The sequence below is a fragment of the Podarcis pityusensis genome, assembly GCF_964106645.2.
Source record: "Podarcis pityusensis genome assembly, chromosome: 2".
Classification (NCBI taxonomy): domain Eukaryota; kingdom Metazoa; phylum Chordata; class Lepidosauria; order Squamata; family Lacertidae; genus Podarcis; species Podarcis pityusensis.
This window is the reverse complement of record NC_138029.1, coordinates 29758538-29781202: the sequence shown is the minus strand read 5'-3', so window position 1 is coordinate 29781202 and position 22665 is coordinate 29758538. Positions and strand designations below refer to the sequence as shown.

The following is a 22665-nucleotide window of genomic DNA, read 5'->3' as shown; positions in this document are numbered from 1 at the left end:
TGTGAAAAAAACATAGCTCTCATATGTCTGCATTTACTTACTAGATGTAAGTAATGTTGGGAGTCCTTTCCAATACGATGGGTATGTTATCTTATGACATCTTTGCACTAAAACATGCAAGTGACAAAGTGTATGCTAAGAGTTTAAGCTGGACAGAGATTATTTATGTTTCTTTTTCAGGTTCGCTGTGCTGCAGTCTTTGCCCTTGGCACCTTTGTGGGCAATTCGGCTGAGCGGACAGATCATTCTACCACTATTGATCACAACGTTGCCATGATGCTGGCTCAGCTCATCAACGATGGAAGTCCCATGGTCCGAAAGGTATAACATGGGGTTGGGAGGGGTAGGTGCTAGAGCCCCTGTGTTGCTGCTCAGCTTGTTAGTCCTGTCCTCACTGACTTTTATAGTTCATTGCAGCTGTTCAAAACTTTGATTTACTGAAAACAGGGAAAACCCATAGCTCAGTGATAATGCGCATCCTTTGCATGCAGAATGTTCCAGTTTTAACCTCCAGCCTATTCCACTTAGCAGAGCTGTGGGTCTCACAGCCCGAGACCTCAGACAACCTGACTAAATGGACCAATGGCCAGATTCCTTATTCAGCAGCTTCATCCTATGTTTATATGATCTGTTCAGACTGTCCCTTGGCAATTTGTGCTTAGGTTTCCTTTTTCCTCCCTTTAGCAGGTCATGAACATGTGAGGCCCTGAATAACAATAGCTTTAAAACATCACAAGGTGAATCCTTGCACCCATGACTATTGCCAAACATTAAATGGCAAAAGACACATAGTCTTCAGAAATAGCCCAATAACTATTTCATGTATTGAAGAGAAAACCCAGGTTAAAATATAAGATCAGCTGTGGACTCACTGTAAGCCTCAGTTTGATAACGTGGAAATAATAGTGGCATGCCTTCAAGAGGAAGGAATGTAAATTATTTTAGCTCCAAAGTGCTGTGTTAATTGCAAACAATAATAAAGTATTGCTAAGTTTCCCCCTTTCTCATTAGAAATTCCGTAGGGATTCTTCAGGTTAGGGGAAACTACTTTATGTCTGTTCTATTGAAATACAATTCTAAAACTGGGCATTTGAGTTGTTTCTGTACAGTGTATTGTAATCGCAGGGTAATTCAGGATTCCCAGATGTCTAAATCTAGCCCTCTTATTCCACAACATGATGGGTGTCCGTCAGGTATGGACTTTGCAGAAAAAGAGCCCAATTATAAGACCTTAGCTCTGAAATTCTGTTCTGGCAGCATTATGCAATAAAGAAAACATGGCATGTCCGCAAACTGGCACTCTCTAGACCATTCTTTGAGAGATTCATGAGGATGAATATGCATACTTTGTGTACATGTGGTAGTGGCAATGGCTATCTGTCCTAAAATTTGCTTTGTTTTTTGGAATTGGCTTTTGTTTGTGGTGTACAGCCTTTGCACACTGCTGCTTCTGCAGTCAAGTCTTCTTAGATCTTTGTGCCAGTAGAATCCTTACAGTAATTTGATAACACAGCAGGCTTCCCATTTTACCTCCCACGTGGCCACTTCTCATTGGTTTCTCCTTGTTTTAACATCTTGTCTTCATCAGAATGGTTTGGGGGGGGATAGTTAGCCAATGTGAATCTTTGGCTGCTGAGACTGCTTCATCATATGTAAGCAAGTGCCATTTCCTCAATGCGAGAAACAGGGAAAGTTTTTGCACTCCTGCAGGTCTTACTGGCTCTCTGTTTGTTGGCGATTTCTTTGAATCACAAGCCCTGTCGTGTCAATCATTTTGTCTCTCCGTTTCCTGAGAGGCTTACGTAAATTTCAGTTTTCACTCGCCTTTCTGTTTTCAGCCTGAAGAATAACATTGTTCTGCTTTTCTCCCTGTCCTGGGGAAAATAAAATTAACTTCATCACCCAGAGTGTGATAAAGAACACTTGCTGCAAGAGGTGGTATAGGGTCAGTGGGGGGAGTTGACCTTGAATTGAGGGCATACACGCCATGGATCCCTTTACCATCCCAGCTCCCGGGGGCCATCACTCTGAAACACAAAATGCTTTTTCTTGTCTGACCTGAACGTCAGGCTGCTTCATTTTGCCCAGTGGGGCCAGGCATGAGGCCTTTATCAATATGGCATTTCATTTGCTGTACAGTATGAGAAATCCCTTTGCAACAGAAAAAGGGCATTGCATAACAAAATAATGAAAGACCAGGCATTAGAAAAGGATTATTTTAGACCTGGCACCATATCCATCATTGAAAAGTGTGCTGCTGAATGCCAAAGGAAAGTGATATCTGTCAGCAGAGAGCTGTCAGGCTTGTATGTCACTACTTTCATTTTGGAGCTGCTGCATAAAAAAAAAGAGGACGGGGAAATGAGATTAGCTGTCCTGGCCTCTCTCTCCAAGACCTCAACACTTTGCAGAATTTCTTGATGCTCTTGCTACTTCCTCCCGAAACAGAAGCCACGTTTTGTCTCTGTAGTCCTTTCCTATTTATCACCCTTTTGATAGCAGAGTCTTACATTACAATCTACCAAATTAAATATGAAATATTAATTTGTTACTGGAAACAAGAAGTATGTGGCAGCCCTCCGAGAGGAAGAAGGATGAGTTTTGCAAGTGCAGGAGGGAAACAGGACAGTTCTATTCAGCAAAGAGCTTTCCATAATGGGTTGGTGGGGAGAGGGCTGAGATGAAACAATAGTCCCTTGAAGATTGTTTTTCCTAACCTCCCACTTTAGAGCAGTAGCACATCAGTCACTTGATAGCACTGAGAAGAATTGTGACCAGAGCTTCCTGCCTAGTCTTGTCAAATTTCTCATAGGCAAAATGCATTTCATCTTTTCTAGCCTCTGTTTGGGTAAATAGGACAGTAGTAGTACTGTGTAGGGCTATTTAGAAAATGCCTTGGTAAGTTTCTGATCCTTCTGCACAAATGACTAAACAACAATAAGAGACTTTGATAGAATAAATAAAATTCTGTGCTAGTCTTGCAGAATTCAAGATTTCCCACCAAGAAATCTTTGCCTTTTTCACAGAAAATAAGTAGCAGGTTGTGTTCCCCCTAAACCACCAAGGTTCTGCTTGCCCAATGTCAAATTTGATTTCTTTTTTGAGCTGACTGTGAACCACAGTGAACAGTTATGCATTTCTAACAGGGCATCATGCTATTTCTGTAACTCTTGGAATCATCATAGAAAAGGTTGGCAAGGCTTTAAGGTCTGGACCATGATCCAGGAGGTCACACAAGAACCTTGCCCTTTTTATGATTCATTATGTCCTACAGAGGAGCTTGAATGGGCCAGAGAAGAATGGCACAATGTTCTCCCTTCCCCTTCAGTTCTTCCAGTAGCAGTAGATCAGTTTGACAATTCTCGGCTGCATCAAAAAGTTAGAGAGTAGCCAATAATGAAAGATCTTTCGTTGCAAAGAATTCACTTTGGAGTCAAATGTTCCAGCTTTCTTAAGATCGTCACACTAAAGTGAAGGAAAAATCAATGCTTCACAAAGCCAAGTATAAAAAGTGCCCTCGTCCCCACTGGAGGTGACAAATGGGTATTAATTTTGTCAGAAGGCTGCTTTCACAGGGACTTGATTCTCTTGCTTGCTTTATTTAAAGTTGCTCACAAAATAGACCTCCAGATATAGGTATATAAATTCAATAAATAATAATAATAAAAAGAATAAATAATAATTTAGAATCTTTCCGCTGCATTTTCACAAAAGGGAACTTTGTAAAGTACTGCTATATGCTATTTTGAGGATTGATAATATTTGCTGTTGGTACTTTAAAGTCAAAATGTTCAACCCAATGAATGATTGCAGGAGGGATGGGGAGCCTGACACAGCCCAGATGTTGTTGGATTCCAATTCCCATCAGTCCCACCAGTATAGCCAATGGTCAGGGACGACAGGAGTTGTAGTAACAGGTCCTCCTCCCTGCTTTACAAGATACACTGAGCTGTGAACAGAATGTTTCAATAGCACTCTTGCTCCTGGACTAGCTAGGTTAAATTCAGAAATATATTGGCTTAACCTTAGAATTTGGAGTGGAGATTACTGCATCAATTTGTTTATTTGCCTTCAAGACCCGAAACATTGTTCTTTGAGTAGTCCTGGAACGTTGACTTGCAGATGGGTGTCTGCTTTTCCGTTATATTATCAGGTGAATGAGATCTTCCCTGTTTTTTTTGCAGTGATTCAAGTTCTTTGCTGTCAGTTATTTCACATGCACACAGTGTTCAGAAGTCTGTTTTTCCTCCATTGCTCTCTCCTTAGGAGTTGGTGGTTGCGCTGAGTCACCTTGTGGTCCAGTATGAAAGCAATTTCTGCACTGTTGCCTTGCAGTTTATGGAAGAAGAAAAGAACTATGCACTGCCATCACCAGCTGCTCCAGGTAATACATCATTTTCTTTATTAAAAAATTATAATAAAACTGTGGAAGGTAATTCTATGAGGGAGGGCAGTTTATTGGCTAAATCACATATTTTTGGCAACCCTTCCCCCCCCAAAAAACTGATTTTGTGTGTGAAGGTCAAATGAGGGCTTCATATTGGCTCCATTCACACATCATGGTAGATTAAAGATTTATTGTGGAAGGACAAATAGTTCCCACTTCACTTCTCCCCTAGCACAAGCAGGAGCAACAAACCACAGTCCCTGCTTTAGCATTACATCCAAACGAGGAGTCATGGTTTGTTTTATTCTAAGCAAACTTTGATATGAAGCTAGGGTTTATTCTTACTGTGACATGTGGACTGGGTCAGTGTTTTCTATCGCCTCTCCTCTTCTCTTCCTTCTCTTTGTACATTCTTCTTAATTTGGGAAATACAGAAATCTGGATAAATTGTTGCTGGTCTTTTATCTCGTGAAATGTCATCTTAAATATTAAATATCCTGGATAATCTCTGGGGACTTGGGAACCTCTCCTGTCAGATAATTTAGATGAAAATACAGTTCTCTCCCTGCAATGAGTAATTCAATAGCGCCTTTGTCTGAAAGAGTGGATTATATTAAAAAATATGAAAACCTACTCTCCCAGTCCCTTGTCTTTCTTGTTGCCGTTGAATAAAATAATAACGTGTTTACTCAGGATAAATTAAAGCTGTTATGTAAATAAAATGCACAAGAAGCATCTTATCTACGGCATCAAGACCCAGCTATATCTGGCACAGAATTTCTAAAGCTTTTATACAGCACAAATGCTTCTTGGATCTCTCTTAAGGAGGAAAACAGTTGAAATGCCAGGCTCTCATAGTATACTGTAACTCCTGCAGCTAAGCATTTGGCCGGGGACGGGAGGACCCTAAAGCTTTGGTTGACCTTTTGTTACAGAAAAGTTAACTAGCCTCACACCTCACCATCACACCCCGCCACATTCCTTTAAATTGGATTGTCATGTTAGTCCCATTAGAGTTAATGGAGCCTGCACAGCACTTGGTCAGCAAAGTCTAAAATGAACAGATAGAAACAGTAACTCAGATTTAGGTCTTGTTTGCAGGAGGATGTATTCTCCTAATGCCAAAGTAGGGTACTTGCAGTAGTTAGTTTTCGTCTCCATTTATGGACTACCAAGGCCTAGCCCAACTTTATATAATATTAGGCCACAATCATGCTAAAAACAGAAAGTTGTGATCCTTTTCCTGGGTGTTAGGAGAATGGGGTAGGAAATGAATAACAATATTGTCTCCATAGAAGGTGGAAGCCTGACTCCAGTGCGAGACAGTCCCTGCACACCAAAACTCCGTTCTGTCAGCTCCTACGGGAATATAAGAGCAGTCACGACAGTAAGGAATTTGAATAAGTCTCTGCAGAATCTCAGTTTGAATGAAGAATGTAAGTTTGCTTTTCAGGATTCTCTTATCATTTACTCTTTGCATGCATGTATGCAAAGCTTACTCATATGATTGCTTCCAACCACAGCAATAATGAACCGACTCAGTGCCTATAAAAGTTTGGACGGCATACCTAAGTGATGTGATGCAGGATTAGATCTGGAAAACATGAGTGGAAGAGAATTCACAGAAGAGCACTTTCCCGCCTCCTCTCACTCTCCTCCCATTGCCGCCCCATGTTAAAGGCCAATTAAGAGGGTCAGGGAATCCTCCAAAACAAGGTTGGAAGGGGCGTGGGAGGTGCTGAAAGGGGACAGGGAAGTTCACATGATGCTTCCATGTGATTTGGGGTGATTTCCCCCTCCTCTAGAAATGCACCCATCACATTCTAGAGGGTCCTCTGACCCTCAGGATTAGCTTTTTGCACGTGCAAGATGGAAGAATAGCACAGTAAGCCCCCTTCTGCTTGCAATTTCCAGTGTACTCAGTTGTTTTTTTAAAGAGATATTGAACTAGCCTGTCTTTATATCTTGGGGTTGCTCTTCCCATAACTTGAGTAGTGGTTCCTAATTAGCGCTGTACTGCAGACACCCTGTTTTTCAAAAGCCAAGCCATGGACCTTTGAAAATGTTGACATCTCTGTGGTAGTTTTGGTTATGTTATTGGTGCCACCATACCCTCCAACATGTCCCAGCACAAAACAGGGACGTGCTCACGTGTGAGTCATGTGACCAATGCAAGAGCACAGCACCAAAAAGCACATTTTTTGAGTGCTGTGCTCTTGCATGAGAGCATGCCCCCCCCAAAATGGGATGTCCCAGACAGTTGGTGGGTATGTGCGATGGACCTCCTGGGTGGGCTATGTGGGCCCCCTGGGGTCTGCAGGCCACCAAGTGGAAACCACTGCTCTAGAGCAAGATTTTCCACAGCCGCCAATACCAGCACCCTGTGGTTGATGCGATCATGCAGGAAATGAATGAAGACCTGGGGGTCAAGAAAAGGGCCTAGGAGTGAAAAAGAAGTTTACAAGGCATAATGCCAAAAAATTAATTGAGAGCTGTGAGCATCAGAAATATAGGCATAGGCATTTACAGAGCACACCTCCCTTGCCAATGATGAATCTCTATATTTAATAAGATAATATTACAATACATCAATTTTATGGTTTATGGTCATGATGATGGATAATTAAGAAATGTTAATCATATATTGATATTTCTTGACTTTATTTCATTTACGTTCCTAAGAATTTGGGTTGGAGTCAATGACAACTTTATTGGCACATCAAGGGGTCAATGTACTCGGAAGTTTGGGAAATCCTGCTGTACACTGATACTCCAAGGAATACTGTCCTTGCACACTTGCTTCTCTCAATGTTTCTGTACTTATTCTTTGTCTTCAACAGCTGGGAGCTCTGTTGCCTTTTCCCCTGGGAACTTGAGCACCAGCAGCAGTGCCAGTAGCACCTTGGGCAGCCCTGAGAACGAAGAGTATATCCTGTCTTTTGAGACCATTGACAAGATGAGAAGAGTCAGCTCCTACTCTTCACTGAATTCACTGATAGGTGAGCCTGCACATTTCCAAGCCGCCTCATCTCTATTCTGCAGAGTATGGTAGAAAAGCTTTGAGGAGGAGTTCTTTGTAACGGCACACAGGCTCTTAATGTGAGTGGACAGCAACCTGACAAAAGGAGATGGGAAATTTGTTTGAAGTTTTTTGTGTGGATGCAGAACAATGACAACACAGCTGCATTTGTGTGTGAGAGTGTGCCAGCTTTTTGAAAGGGGATGATGCATTTTCCATGGTTAACAATCCCAGCAAAAGAACCAAATGTTGATTGGAATTTGCAGCTGCTTCCAGCATTTTTACCTAGAAAACTGGGTGTTTATATTTGACTTTAGTTTTGATGCACTGCCTTGTTGATAGTAACACCTATGTTGGCTACAATATACTAGAGCAGAGCTTTCCAAATTGTGTGTCACAACACATTAGTGTTTTGGCTGCAGTGTGTAGGTGTGTCGCACAATGTGTGTCCGTATCTCTTAAAAGGCATTAGTTTGACCTCTGGTTTGCTAGTAAAACTGAATTACTATGTCGCAAAATGATGCATGTCTAGGAAGTGTGTCACCAACATGAAAAGTTTGGAAAGCTCTGTACTAGAGAGTGGGGCTGACTGTTGTTTCAGTTTCTGTTGCCCTGTTTTCTAGGGCTTATGGAGAACTCTATATGAAGCCAGTTGTATTCATGTTTCAGTCTGAATCTGTGCATCAGTTAACTAAGTGATCCATGGAGCTTGTGCAAAGATGAGCGGGGATTGGGATGGAGACAGAATTCTTGTACCTTGCTTTCTTATTTCTCCTCCACTACCATTACAACCTTCCCTCTTACACCCACCTCACCTCGTTTCCAGTCTTTGTCTGGGCAGGACAGGAAAGCACCCAATTAGAACAAGTGCTCCTTTTGCATCATAATGGACATGGTTAACTCATCTGCCACAGACGTTTCCTCCACACTTAGCTCCTGTGTTTATGTGGAGGTGAAAAGGGGGAAATAGGTCAAACCACCCAGATCAGGAAAGAAAAGTGCTATTGGCTTGGCCCTGCCCTAGTTTCAGTACCTGGCACCTCCTGTTATAAGGCTGAGTTGTAAAACTTGAGGCCTTGGGAAACCATGGGCTAGATGGGCAAATAGTCTGACCCAGGTGTAGGCAGTTTTCCATGTCTGTTTTTCCATGTCTGCATGGCAGGATTACAGTGCTTTGGTTCCTGTAGGATTATTTGTTTGTTGTAGCTAAATTACTCAGGCTTGCTATGTTAATCATCCCAGTCCAAAGACTAAAGTAATGTAGATTTTTAAGGAAGAGTGAATTGGTCGGATATTAAACTCACACAGACCGTTCCAGAGCATAAAGCACAACATTGCTCCTAGACTATGATTCTAACTAATCATCGATCACATTGAGATGATGACAAATGGTCACACAGCCATTGAAATTTGGCTACATGATAACATTGCAAAGCCAAGTAAGCGAGGACAGGAAATATTTCCATTGCCTTTGTGCTTATTTGGAGCCCTGCCCGCTGAAAAGGCATAGTTTTTGAAGGGGGATAAGAGTTTCTCTAAAAAGTGGGGCCCCCCCACTTTAGCTCAGCCCCGTAAAATGGCCCACTGTTTCAGTTCCTGTGGGTATTTCTCCATAGTCTTCTGCTAATGTAAAGAGGTGCATATTTTGTTATTTACATGTGTCTTAAAAGAGTTTTAGAGCACAGCTGAAAAACATAGCCTAGGAATGAGATGAGTGAGAGCATCTTGAAGCACAAAAGCAGCTCTCTAGTGCCTTCCTCATTCATATTCAGACAGGAACAGCTCATATCCAGCTGTAAACGACATAGCTTATGGAAGTGTTTAAAATTCATAACTTACACGGAATCCCATTACTTTCAGCACTTACCTCTTTAAGGCCAGGGTTTTTCTTCTTCCTCCATGATTTCTTTTTTCTCCTCCTTCCTTTTTCAAATGCATCTTCCAGCCTTGCCTCTGCTGCATCCTAAAGGAAATGGTTAAAAAAAAAAAAAGGAAACCTGAACTTGGTCCATAGGTTTGCGCTTGAGTTGACCTGAATGGCAGATTATGTAAACTTTCGGAATCTTGTCAACTCCAACCCATTCTCTCCTGTTTAAATTTCTTCTCAATTACACTGGGCAGGAGGGGGATAACCTGTTCAGGACCAAAGGCCACAATAAGAATTTCATGAGCTAGATGGACTCAGACCACTTACACATAATTGACACTAACATTGTAAGATTATTATGGATTTCTAGGCAATAAAAAGTTGCACTTTCTTTGTGACACTATTTGTGTAGTTGGCAGTGTACTGTTCAGGGTAGACTATGAGCTCATTTTGGGTGATGAACAAGGTCTAGAGGAGACTGGCTTGGGATATGAGGCAGTATTGAGAAGCAAGAAGCAAGCATAGACTCCTGGGTATCTGTGGCTGGATCAGGTTGTTCACAGTACCCAATAGCTCCCTAGGCAAACTCCCAGGGAAGAGGGATGTTGTCTAACAAGAGTCTTAGCCCATCCAAATAGGCCCAAGCTCCAACCTCTTAACGGAGGGCAAGTAACTTGGAGCATGGCACTCCATTGTTGTCAAGTGGGCTTCCAGGTATGTTATCTCTGTCGAGAGCCTTAATGGAAGTGAAGGTTATGGGTGGTTGGTGCGGTGATGGAGTTTTGGGTCCTTTCTTGAGATGGGCCAGTGTTTGGCTCTGTATAGGGCACCTTCATGGATTCAGTTACCTTTTTTTAGCTCATGGCAAGTAGCTGACTAGCCTAGACTAATTCTCAGGTCAGCCGTAGAGTCCCTTCAGCATATGAAGAGCAGGGAAAGGCAATATTGAACAAGTAATAATTTATGCATAGAGAGGGGCAGGATGGAGATAAAAGCATGTGAGGAATGGCTCCATAGCTCCATAGTAAAGCACATGGTTTGCATGCATCTGTTCTCAGGTTTCTTCCCTGGCATCTCCGGTTCAAAGGGTCTCAGGCAACAAGACTGAGAAAGCCCTCTACCTGAGACCTCAGTGAACCACTGCCATGCAAAGTAGACAATACTGGGTTAGACAGAGCGGTAGTCTTCTGACTCCATATAAGGCAGTTTCATATATTCAAAGCCTTTTGATGCTTTCGTGCATGGGGCCTTTTCTCTCAGTTGCAATCTGTTTATTATCATTTCTTAATATGCACCTTTTGTTATGCTGCTAAATGTGAAATTTATTGTTATTTCATAGGAGTTGGTGGGGTGGGGTGAATCCAACCCTCCTGACCCTGACATCACAACTGAATGCTGCAACGAATTAGAATTTTGCAACAGTCTGCTGTAAAATAAATATCCTTAGAATTATATAATTCTGAGCCCAGGAACTTATTTAGAGCTCCAGAACTGAACTGAGCTCACAATAAATCTACACCAAAATCAATTTTGGTTACACCCACACACACCCACACAGACACACACCCCTTTCCAGCTTTCTTCATTCTTTCAACATAGTTTAAGGGCAAGGAGTCAATTTGTTGTCATCTTTGTAAAACAGCTGGGGGTCAGAAATCTGTGTTGATCTACTTCAAATCACACAGTGATCTACCATTAGATCCTGATCTGTCTTCTGCTCACCCTGTTCTAGCACAACAGGCATAAATTCGCTTCTCCTTTGCAAATGCATGCATTTTAACAATCCTCTCCCCCCCCCCCCCACTTCCAGTCTATGTGAGGCCATAGCACTCCCATAAGTGGGTCAGGCTGAGGCATTTTGCTTCTCTAGAACACTGCAACTCCACCAAATTTTGTGCTTAGGTCTACCTTTTGCTACATATCCAAATGATATCTGAATCCCATTTTTAGCCCTTTCTCATCTTGAACATACTGTATTTGTGCTTTTATGCTAATGCAATTATCCAAGCAAAATGTGGTTTGCCTTGGAAATGAGTTTTCTGAAACCTCCAGGATCCATCAAGCCTGGGGTTTGCCTGATTTGATGGGGAAACGGGAGTTATAAGCAGTGTACTTAGGAATCCACCTATACATAATGCTATTTACAGAATAATGTAACTGTTCAGAGAGTGAAGTTATGGTCTTTGTAGGGCTAGGATAAGAAAAGGTAAAACATGAGTCCAGTTTCCTCCTTCTGCTATTTAACCTCACACAACATTCCATTAAAGGTTTATAACACTAAGAGAGAGTGACTGGCCCAGGGAGCTTTATGGCTGTGCAGAGATTTTAATTCTGGTCTCCCTGGTCCTAGTGTGGCACTTTAGCAACTACAGCACACTGGTTAGGCTTAAGAAAAAGTGGGGAACTTTTCAAAAATGATGTGTGTTGCCACAAGCATGCATATTTAGATTGCTTTTCTCATATGCAGATTTAACAAGTCATTTGTGCTCTCATTTTAAAGCAGATGAAATGTCGGGTGTATCACCCAATTAAACAAATCTTAGTAAATTAATTGTATACACTTTAGGTGGCATAAATGGGAGTACCTCATTGAAGATGGCACTTGCTATCAACAGGTTTTATATTTGCACTTAAAAATAAAATAAGTTAAATAAATAAATGTGCTGGTTGATTGGTCAGGACACCATTTTCATCAATAATAAAAAATTGGTTAATCATTTAATTCACTAAATGTTGCAGTCCTACTTTAATTGCCTGCCATGTTGGCAAAATATGCATGATATAAAAGAGCAAATTAGTTAACACAACAAAATAGTAAAAGAAATAATAGCTGGTAGATTTTTATAAAATTTATTTTACATATGTCATATGGCTATTCACTCTCACTGAATCCCATGCACCATAACTATCAATAAGCTCTGGTTTTTATCTTTGCCAGCTTCCCACCATCTCTGGTTTTCCCTGTGGCCTTTCCCAGTTTTACCAGGGGTATGTGTAGAGGAGGTAAACTGGCATCTGAAAAGGTTCTCACTTTGTTCCTGATGACACAGTTGTGTTGCCAGGAATGCTGGGATCTGTAGCTCTGAATTCCTCCCTGCTCAAACCATCAAGACAAGAAATTAAACTTGATTTAATCTCCACTGGGTTGCAGGGTCACAATAATAACTTAAAGGTGGGTTCTTCAGTGTCCCTAGCTTTCTTTAGCTCCAATTTACCTACCCTTTCTCTCCCCTCTCCCCAGCTCAGTAAATTTGGGGTGGTAGGAAAGCAGCAGGGAATATGAAGATGACTGACACTTAGGCAAGCTAATTATGGGCTAAGACAAACTTGGGTTAGTTTGTAATTAGAATGGAGGAAATTCTGAATTTTGGCCCCATCCATTGTTGTGCAACTAGGGACTGCAGTGTTGGATTCCTCCAGCTTCTGATCTCTGACTAAGCCAGGCACTGGTGGGAAATTAAATGACAGCACGGCTATCTCAACTTTTGTGTGCCATGCCCTTTTCAGTACTTAGGGTGGTGAGGCAGAAAGATGTAAACCATTTGTACTGCCCTAATCATGGCTGTTAAATTGAATGACGAGCCATGCATATCTGAATAAAAACCAAAAACTATCAATGAAGAAGGCAATTTACTTCCCATGTTGCTAAAAGGAATCATTTTGCAACTCTGTACTGCAAGGTCCATTTAACGAGTGTTGAATTGGCCCAGCTAATTACAGAGCTGTCATTTTAGATGAACTTGCAGCATATAACACTCCTTCCTCATGCTTTGTTTCTGCATCCCTTTTTTATTTATTATTGTACTCCATTATGCAGAAGTAGAAAAGCTTCCCCACCCCCCCTGCTGCTAGTATTTCCTTTCATCAGCACACTGACTCAGTTGGTTCAAGCTTGACACGAAGCAATTTTGGATGCGTCATTCATGGGAATCAGTGCTATGAGCAATCCTTTCACTAAAGGGGGGGGGGGATAAAATAAAATAATGTATAGGGAGGTAGGGGGTACACTTTCTAATGAGTCAAAAAATTCTTCATAGAAATTCCCTCTGTTCTCCTCAGCGAGTGAGTGAATGAGGAATTGCAGTGGTGAATTCCGTTTTAAAAAAAAGATCAGATATATTAAAACCAAGTCTTTTGTGTGAGCTCGCTCTTTCTTTTTCTGTCATAAGAGAGTGCTGGTGTGTGTTAGTACAGAGTGCTGGAATACTGAAACACAGATTCCTTCTCCACCTCACCCCTGGTCTTTCATGAACTTTAAAAGGAATCTCAAACAGTTGAGATTTCCCAGAAGTCCTTATGTAACTTTCTGCACAGAACTAAGAGCACAGGAGGCAGAATGCTGATCAGGGAGAAGAGGACTGTAGAGAGCTCTCCTGGTGGTACAAGCTGCCTGATGCATTGACAGCTGGCATCTTCTTGACTTTCATCATTTTTTCCTGTGCCTTCCAGAACACACGTGCCAAAAGTCAGGTTTGTTCTATGATCTCAAAGTCTGGCACAACAAAAGATACAAATTGTGTGCAGAAAGTTCTAGACTAAGTAGGGTGAGAAGATACTAGCCAAAGCTGAGCTTTGTCATGACCCTGGGGTCAGACTCCCCTTATTCAGCTGGATGAGGCTGCGGATTCAAGATGGGAGAGTGAATTGCTCTCAGGACCAACCCCAGATTACATACTAAGAAGCATTTGTGCAAGAGAAGCCCATTGCACCAGTACCTCTACAGCCCAAGAAGATCATGTTGTCCTCCTCTGATTCAGCTCAATGGAACCTCTGTCTCCCACACTCAGTCAGAGTCCATGACTGCTAAAGCAAGCTGGGCACCTTTAAACAAAAAGTCTCTTCACACAGTTAGTGGAGCAAGTACTAAGCAAGTGAGCAAGTTTTAAACAGGGGAATGTAAAGATTTTGGTATCGCATTGCAAAGGAAAAGTTTGGCCTGGGTAACCATCCCCTCCCAGATAATATAGACTACAACTCCCATCATCCCTGTATATTGACCATGCTACCTGGGACAGATAGGAGTTGCAGTCCAAAACATCTGGAGGACACCACATTCATTAATCCTGGCTGTATCCAGGTGGACTAGGAAGCATGGGAAGAGATGCCTAGATGCTTCTGTGCATGGTTGCAGCAATGGCCAGGCTGTAGTTTGTTACATTTTGATGATTATCTGTATTATTCAGAGCAGACCCATTGAAACAAATGGATAATTTCAGTGGATCTTATCTGATTATGACTTAGTTTGGATATCGCTCTTTGTACATTTATTTGTAACCTACCTACAATCTGAAGTAATTGAAGTGGCTTCCTCCCCAACATCTCACACATCTCACCTGGGTAAATACAGAAAAGGAATGGACCATGAAGTTTGAAAAGGGTTGCCTTTGCGACATGGTGAAGAGGAGCTAATATAAAGTTTGGTAGAACATGTACTTCTAAATCCATTGTGTGTCAGGCAATCAAACAATCATTTGATCTGCATGAGCAAGTGAAAAGTCAAGAAGTTAGGCTGAAAGCTTTTTTTCCTGTCAAAAAGGAAACTGACCCATTTAACCAAGGCAGAGACATAAATGAGGGTGTAGTCCATACACATCTGACTAAGTCATTGGGCAAAAGTTCACAACTAAACTATCAGAAGTCATTCTTTTGCCCCAAACGTTGTGTAAAAATTATGTTAGGTGCAATCACAATACTGATGAGAGGGATTTTCTTTCCAGTGTGTATTGTTTTTCATATTCTCTTGGGGAAATAACAGTACCATTTCATTAGCAATTAGTTTGTTGGTGTGTGGGTTTTTTTAAAAAAATCACTGTCATCATATTACAGCATCTATCTTAAATGAATAAGAGAGCTCAGCTTTCAAAGATCCTGTCACAGTTATGAAATACAGTCTAAATCTGGGTTGTAGATTATTTGAGACTGCTACTGTGCTCATATTCAAGTAAAATAACATGTCCAGGAATCATTACCAGTCATACAACTAGACTCTATTAGCATTTATAATTTGACCTCTGAGTCTCTATGTCTAGTAGTAAATTGAAAGCATACTCATTAATTAAAGAGATTGTAATCTCCTTCTGGCAGGGATTTATCTTTTGCCTGTGAATATATGCAAACCAGCATATATCCTGATGCTGTTATATAAATAATAACCGTAAATAATAATACTGAGTCTGGGACATTGTCACAGTTATAAGATCAGTATATAATATGATAAATTGGCCATAGGATTTAATTCAGAAATACATTCCTTTTTTTCCCCTTTTGCTTCTAGGAGTTTCTTTCAACAGTGTTTACACACAGATTTGGAGAGTCCTCTTACACTTGGCTGCTGACCCATACCCAGATGTTTCGGACTTGGCTATGAAAGTGCTCAACAGCATTGCTTACAAGGTAAACTATTGAGTTCTCAAGATTTCGCAAACTATAAATAAGTGGCTCTTGCACTTCTCCTTTTGGAAGGCTTTCTGTAATAATGTTACCAGTCAGTGAGAGCTTGTAGAATAGATTCTCACATAAATTTGCTTATTTTGGTTGTTACTTTTTATTTATAGTCTACTTTAATCGAAGAGCTATAGCCTGAGGAATAGCACTTAAAATGAAAAGAAATAGTTAATTCTCCACACCCTGCCAAAAAACAAACAAACTTGCAATCTAAATCAGGTACAGGTCATACAGAGGGGAAGGGGAAATTTTAAAATTATGCATTATGTTATTAGACTGAATGTGCCTTAATCCCATTAATAAATTTATTCTGATTTCCTGTAGCAGTCCCCTTCCCAAAAACACAATATACAGCTATTCATCCTAGTTCAGCTCTGCTTTTGTGGAGGGGCTGAAACTTAACTTTGTCCTTCTTCGCCTTCTACAACTCTGCCCTCTGAGGGGAGAAAGAAAAAGGAGAGTAGATGCTCAAACAGCTCCAGAAGAGCGTAATAGGCAATTGCTAGCAGGAAGGTAGCAGTTATTAGAAGGAACTGAATTACGTAACATGAATAACCCTGTAGATAGGGCTTTCCTTTAATGTCTAGCTAGTAAATTTGACTTGCGGTTTTGGTTATTTTCTTTGCAAACTCATTTAGATTATGCAAGTGAGAGTAAGACTGGATTGCAGATTGAAGCCACAACTGCTGCCCAGTGCAGGTGATCTAGTACATGTGAGTCAGCATGCAGACACCCCATCCCACTCCTCACTTCTCCTGTATGGATTGAAAGCACCACCATTATTGCTATTCTTCATTTTGCAAGGATGATGTGTGTTTCACTCCAGAGGCTGCCATCACTGCTGATTTTGGAATTATTAGCTCAAATAGTGTTGATAACTGGGCTGTTTTGGAAATCACTTGTGATAACAAATCTTCTACCACAAACAAAGCACTACCTAAACATTTAGATAATATTTGCTCTTGAAAATACTACCCCCATCACTCTCTAGATTGCAGCTAGGGGCTATTTGGATATTGTCTTTCTTATGTTCTTGGCTCAAGCCCTTTTGGTTGCTCCAACAAACAAACAAACAAACAAACAAACAAACAAACAAACAAACATGAGCCAGTCCAACATGAGGTGAGATCTCTTGCTGATTATTCATTTCAACAATGTAGCTCAAGAACTTGAGGCTAAATGTGCTATGAGAGATGTCACTATTTTAGTGTGCTGAGAGGTGTCCTGTTTAAACCTGTTGTTCTCCTTACAGTGCTATTTTTTCTTTTAAAATGTTTCTTTACTGGCACCCGTGACCCACTGATTAATCTCAGCTGATTGGCTAAATCTCTTTGGGTAGTTTTACGACACTGTACCAGACGAATGTAAGCATAAGGAATGAAAAATCTCGTACCTGATACTGAAAATGAATGAAGGGGGAGATTTATATTTTAAATCTCTGTTCTTGCTCGTATCATTGTTACACTTACATTCATAAGATAAAGCGATCAACAATATGGATCAACAGTATGCATGCACATATACAGTGCACTTACCTGTAGACCAGGTTTCTGCTACTTAGATACAATAGAGTATGAGTATGACAGTTCTGGGTAATCCTTTCTTGCAACAAGGTGATTTAGCAAGCATGGCCTGCAGATTGAGTCATCATCATTATAAGGTGGTGAATTTTTCCCATGGTGATTTTTCGACAGCTCTTCCTTTCAACCAGTATAATAATAGAATTATTCAATGATGCCTCTGGCTATTTGCACATATTGGAATTAAAGCTGATGTACTTTCATGTGTGGCATAACAGAATTGCAAGGTGGACAGGATCTATGATGGACCATGCCATTCCCAACTTCCAGGAAATATATAGAGATGATATATAACAGGAAGCACTACTCAGCCATATGATTCGCTTTTCCCATCGTTCACTTTGGTTATACAGTTGCTGCTGCCAAATCAGTTAATGGGTTTGGTATGATAATACTTTAAATCATTTTGGAACTAGTGGCATTGGCATGGCTTAGAAGCAAGGTCTTCCAATAAGTGGTTATATATGCTCATTCAAAGGGAGCTCAGACAGCAATCAATGAATAGTGGTATTATCTACCATCTCTGTCAAAGTTGCCTTTTCTCTCCATCTTGAAAGTGCCAAACTTGATATGATAGAAGCTGAGGTGTCCAGGCAGTACCACATTTTATATGGTTGGTAGGCACACATGTGCTATTTGTTTCTGAAGGCAGAAGAGGAGGAAGAGGAGTCATATTGTGACTTCTTCATCATAATTATGGATGGGCAGTATTCCCTTTGAATAGCATCACCAGGTAAATAAAAATTTCATTATATTTCTGGACACCACAACCTGCATTTCTGTTTATACTTTATACTTTATACAATATACATCACCATATTTTGGAGGGAACCATTTCCTTAGCTTACAAATAAATTACACACACACACACACAACCCAAATGCTTTGTGGTTATATCACTAAGGAAAACCCATGGCAATTGTGCAGGTCCTCAGACTTGGAAGGGGAGAGGCCATGTCCCACAACAGTCAAAGAAGCTTGGGATAGCTCAAGTCCAGATGGCCTTAGAATTTGCAAATATGATAAGGTTAATATGTGTGACTGCAGAAACCAGGGATTGGGAAATAGTAAAGGGAGCAGAAAGTGTTCTTTGTGGCCAAGGATTTTAGCTGCTGCCAATTATTCACCTGCCATTCATCCTTTGTGTCTCCTACTCTTTGAGCTTTTACAACATCATGTAGAATAAATAAATTGTGGCATTTCACATTTGGCGTACTTGTTCAGATAGTCTTTTAACCTGGTGGTAATAGATGTTTTCTGCTCACACAAGAATTTCTGGATCACATCCCAGAATGTACTGTGCATTTTCTTGGCTCCATAAAGAAGACAACAGAAAATGGCTACGCTTTTTGGCAGGGTGTTGTTGAGCATTCTTTGGTGGAATGGGAAATGCAGTGGAAACCTAAGTGTTTGATACATAACTGACAGTTATCATATAGTAAAAGGAACTATTGCAGTGACCTCTTGCGTGTCCCATGAAACAGTGCTGACATAACATTGAGCACTGATTGTGTTTACCCCGTGATGATTACTGGTATTGCTGAGCAGACAGGATATCTGCACTTGTGATAGGTCAGCAAAGGTTCATTATAAAGTGTCGATTCATATGTTTATTATAAGTAAACTTCATAAACGGTTGCAGCTTGTACTTGAATCTACCCTTTTGAAGTCATGATAGATCTCATGCATCTCAGACCATTACATCATTGCCTAGGTTCTAGTTTTATGGCATTTCATTATAGTGACCGACCATACAACCTTTATCTCTCATCTCTGCTTTTTAAAATTTAGGATGATTTGACAACTCAGTATAGGTTGAATTGTGCTTTTGCTGTTGAGCAAATTTCATTCATCACAGAGGGCTTCCAGTGGGACAACTATTTTGATGTGGTTGTAAAAATATTATGTTATATTTTAGCACCTGGAATGATGGTATGAATACTCCAGAGCGTTTCTAGCAGAGATTCCTACTTGCTATGTTCCTGAAAAGATGTGAAGTATGATACACTTGCTCTTGAAGCATCAGATCAGCTTTATTTATACAGCCATTGGTCCATTATAAAATTTAACTGGAATAGCAGACCCCAAACAACATAGAATGCTGCCCAGCACATGAAGTATGATACACACTAAACACCCATCAATCCAAAACTCACTCCTAAATCATGTGAACTCTTATCTTGAAGCATTGCAAGGCCAATTACCATGGTAAAAATGGAAACTTTTCATCAACACATCAAAATGTTCATTTAAGTTTGCCCTGCCTGTCTTTTTTAAGAAGCTAATAAAATGTGGACTTGCATTGAAAGTTAGGATTAGCTGCATGACTCTACACATGCACCAAAACAGTAAGGTTTGGCTCTGTTCAATGAATTAACTTTCATTCTGGGTAGAATTGAAATATACACAATGGCAGTACATGTTGGCACACTAAAGAGTTTGTGTTCCTTGGCCCTGTCTACCCAGGCTGTCAACCTTCCTTGTTTTAAAGGTAAAGGTGAAGGGACCCCTGACCATTAGGTCCAGTCGTGGCCGACTCTGGGGTTGTGGCGTTCATCTCGCTTTATTGGCCGAGTACAGCTTCCGGGTCATGTGGCCAGCATGACTAAGCCGCTTCTGGCGAACCAGAGCAGCGCACGGAAACGCCGTTTACCTTCCCGCCGGAGCGGTACCTATTTATCTACTTGCACTTTGACGTGCTTTCGAACTGCTCGGTTGGCAGGAGCAGGGACCGAGCAACGGGAGCTCACCCTGTCGCGGGGATTCGAACCACTGACCTTTTGATCGGCAAGTCCTAGGCTCTGTGGTTTAACCCACAGCGCCACCCACGTCCCTTTTCCTTATTTTAAGTTTCTAAATTTAGCTGTAAGGGACTACCTACAAACTACTTTAATTATATATACAATCATACATTTGTCTCCCCTTCTTTCCTATGAATAATTCCAAACCAGCATGTCAAAAGATTTTCCCTCCAGATTAGCAAGATTGCAAACCTTTGACATCAGAATATATAACAAGAGTATTAACAAGGCCTTGAGCTACTGGAAGGGATGTATTGCTTCAGAAGCTGCTGTACATCTTGGCTGTGGTGTTAGGGCAAACAGTTTAGGGGCCTAAACATCTTCTCTTCTTTCAGTATTGTGTACCACCAAACACAAACAAATACTGTTGTTTGAGTCATAACAATATTGTTATTAATGCTAAATATTTCAGTTCCGATCCAAAGTTCCTGCTGCAGAAAGCTGTCCTCTGAAAAGCCTCCCTAAAAGGTCTCCTAGCTTCCTGAAGTCAGTTTTATTTGCAGAGAAGGAAGGAAAGCTGTTTCCTCCTATCGAAGTAAAAAAATTCCTTCCTGTAGCACCTTAAAGACCAACTAAGTTAGTTCTTGGTATAAGCTTTCGTGTGCATGCACACTTCTTCAGATACACTGGAGCAAACAACAACAGCAGTGTATCTGAAGAAGTGTGCATGCACACGAAAGCTTATACCAAGAACTAACTTAGTTGGTCTTTAAGGTGCTACAGGAAGGAATTTTTTTACTTCGACTATGGCAGACCAACACGGCTACCCATCTGTAACTGTTTCCTCCTATGTTAACATAAGTGCCTTCCATATTGCAAGCTAATCTGTGGTCCTCCAGGTGTTGCTAGACTACAGCTTTATAGCTTCAACCACCCCTGACCTTTGACCATGGAGTCCAACAATATATGGATGTATCCTGGATTTAACCTATAACTAAAAGCCTTTGAGTATTTCTTTGGAATATTGGGAAACATAAAGTATGTTTCCAGTTCTGGTGTGACCTGTGAAGAAACTAGCCTACACCACTGATGAGGGTCAGATGGAGAAGAATCTTTTGTCTGGTCCTAGAAGACCATATAAAGGTTCTGGGTTTTAATAACTGCATGTCCTCAACAGAAGAGAATCAGCAGGGGAATAAGCGTTAGACAATAAGGGTTTCAAAAATATAATTTACTGCTACACAAATTCCATAGCCATCTAAGACATGATGGAGAGCCAATTTGATCCCAAGATGTAACCTGTCATGCTGGCTGTTCCAGCAGCAGCTTCTCACTCTTATAGATGTGGCTGTTATTACATCAACTGCAATTTCCCCGATCAAGGGTATAGTGCTAGTGATGGCCTTGAACCTTTTCCTAATGAGCTGGGGAGGAGAGAAGAAAACTGCCTCAAAAGGCCAGCTCAACAAGGTGAAATCTGAAGGAGAGAGGCAATATGTGCCCTCAAGCACGGCTGCTGCAATCATCCAGTTTGCACCCAGCAATTTTGGGTGTAAAGTGCAAATGCAGGTACAATTGGAAAATGGCCTGCTGTTCATGCTATTTATTTCCCCGAGTTCCCAAATGCCTTGTCAGTGGCTCTTTACACCTTTTGTGTAAACTGCAGAGATCTTAATGGTCATAGTTTCAGTCTCTTTTGGATTTGACACACCCCTATAAGTGAAGTGTCTGCTGAATAAGAAGCCTGGTTTTTCACACTTCTTTGCCTGTTGTTCCCATCTCTCCCTTATCTAAGATTTCTAAAGGCAGTGAAAGAAGCTTATCTGAATACCTTTTGGGAATTGCAAGAGCTGCTGCACATATTTTCCTGCTTCTTTGTTGTTATGGTTGTTGTTGGTTTTAAATAGAAAAATTCCTTCCTGTAGCACCTTAAAGACCAACTAAGTTAGTTCTTGGTATAAGCCTTCGTGTGCAAGCACACTTCTTCAGATACACTGAAACAGAAGTTACCAGATCCTTCTATATATTGAGAAGGTGGGGAGGGGTATTACTTAGAAGGGTGGTGGGAATCGGAGATTGGCAGATAGCTGAGATGAGCCTGTTGACGACTCTTAACGACTGTAATAGGTCTTACAGGAAAAGGCAAGGGGTGAGAAGGTGAGAAATGGCTTAGTCATGTATAATGAGATAAGAATCCAATGTCTTTGTTCAAACCAGGTTTCTCCATTGTTTTAAGTTTGGTAATGAGTTGTAATTCAGCAGCTTCTCTTTCCAGTCTATTTCTGAAATTCCTTTGTAGTAAAACAGCTACTCTGAGATCTTGTATAGAATGTCCTGGGAGATTGAAGTGTTCTCCTACTGGTTTCTCTGTTTTGTGATTCTTGATGTCAGATTTATGTCCGTTTATTCTTTGGCGTAAGGTTTGGCCTGTTTGTCCAATATAGAGAGCTGAAGGACACTGTTGGCATTTGATGGCATACACAATGTTAGACGAGGAGCAATTAAATAGTCCCGAGATGGTATGTGTGATGTTGTTGGGGCCAGTAATGGTGTTGTCCGGGTGTATGTGGCAGCAAAGTTGGCATCTGGGTTTATTGCAGGCTCTGGTGCCAGTGTCCGTGTTAAGT

The 22665-nt window shown here is 41.0% G+C and overlaps 1 protein-coding gene and 1 pseudogene across 3 annotated transcripts in view; one reads left to right on the top strand and one right to left on the bottom strand.

The window, feature by feature from the left end:
* LOC308470661 (cytochrome c pseudogene) overlaps positions 1-22665 on the bottom strand; it is a 351629-nt pseudogene that overhangs the window by 64614 nt on the left and 264350 nt on the right. The window lies entirely within an intron of this gene.
* Positions 1-22665, top strand: part of RPTOR (regulatory associated protein of MTOR complex 1) — a 313545-nt gene that overhangs the window by 225552 nt on the left and 65328 nt on the right. For both annotated transcript variants that reach the window (XM_080993602.1, XM_080993601.1), the window contains exons 17-21: positions 181-321; positions 4267-4384; positions 5683-5823; positions 7228-7386; positions 15548-15666. In XM_080993602.1, coding sequence (XP_080849728.1) covers positions 181-321; positions 4267-4384; positions 5683-5823; positions 7228-7386; positions 15548-15666 — 678 coding nt within the window. The remainder of the gene's footprint in view (positions 1-180; positions 322-4266; positions 4385-5682; positions 5824-7227; positions 7387-15547; positions 15667-22665) is intronic.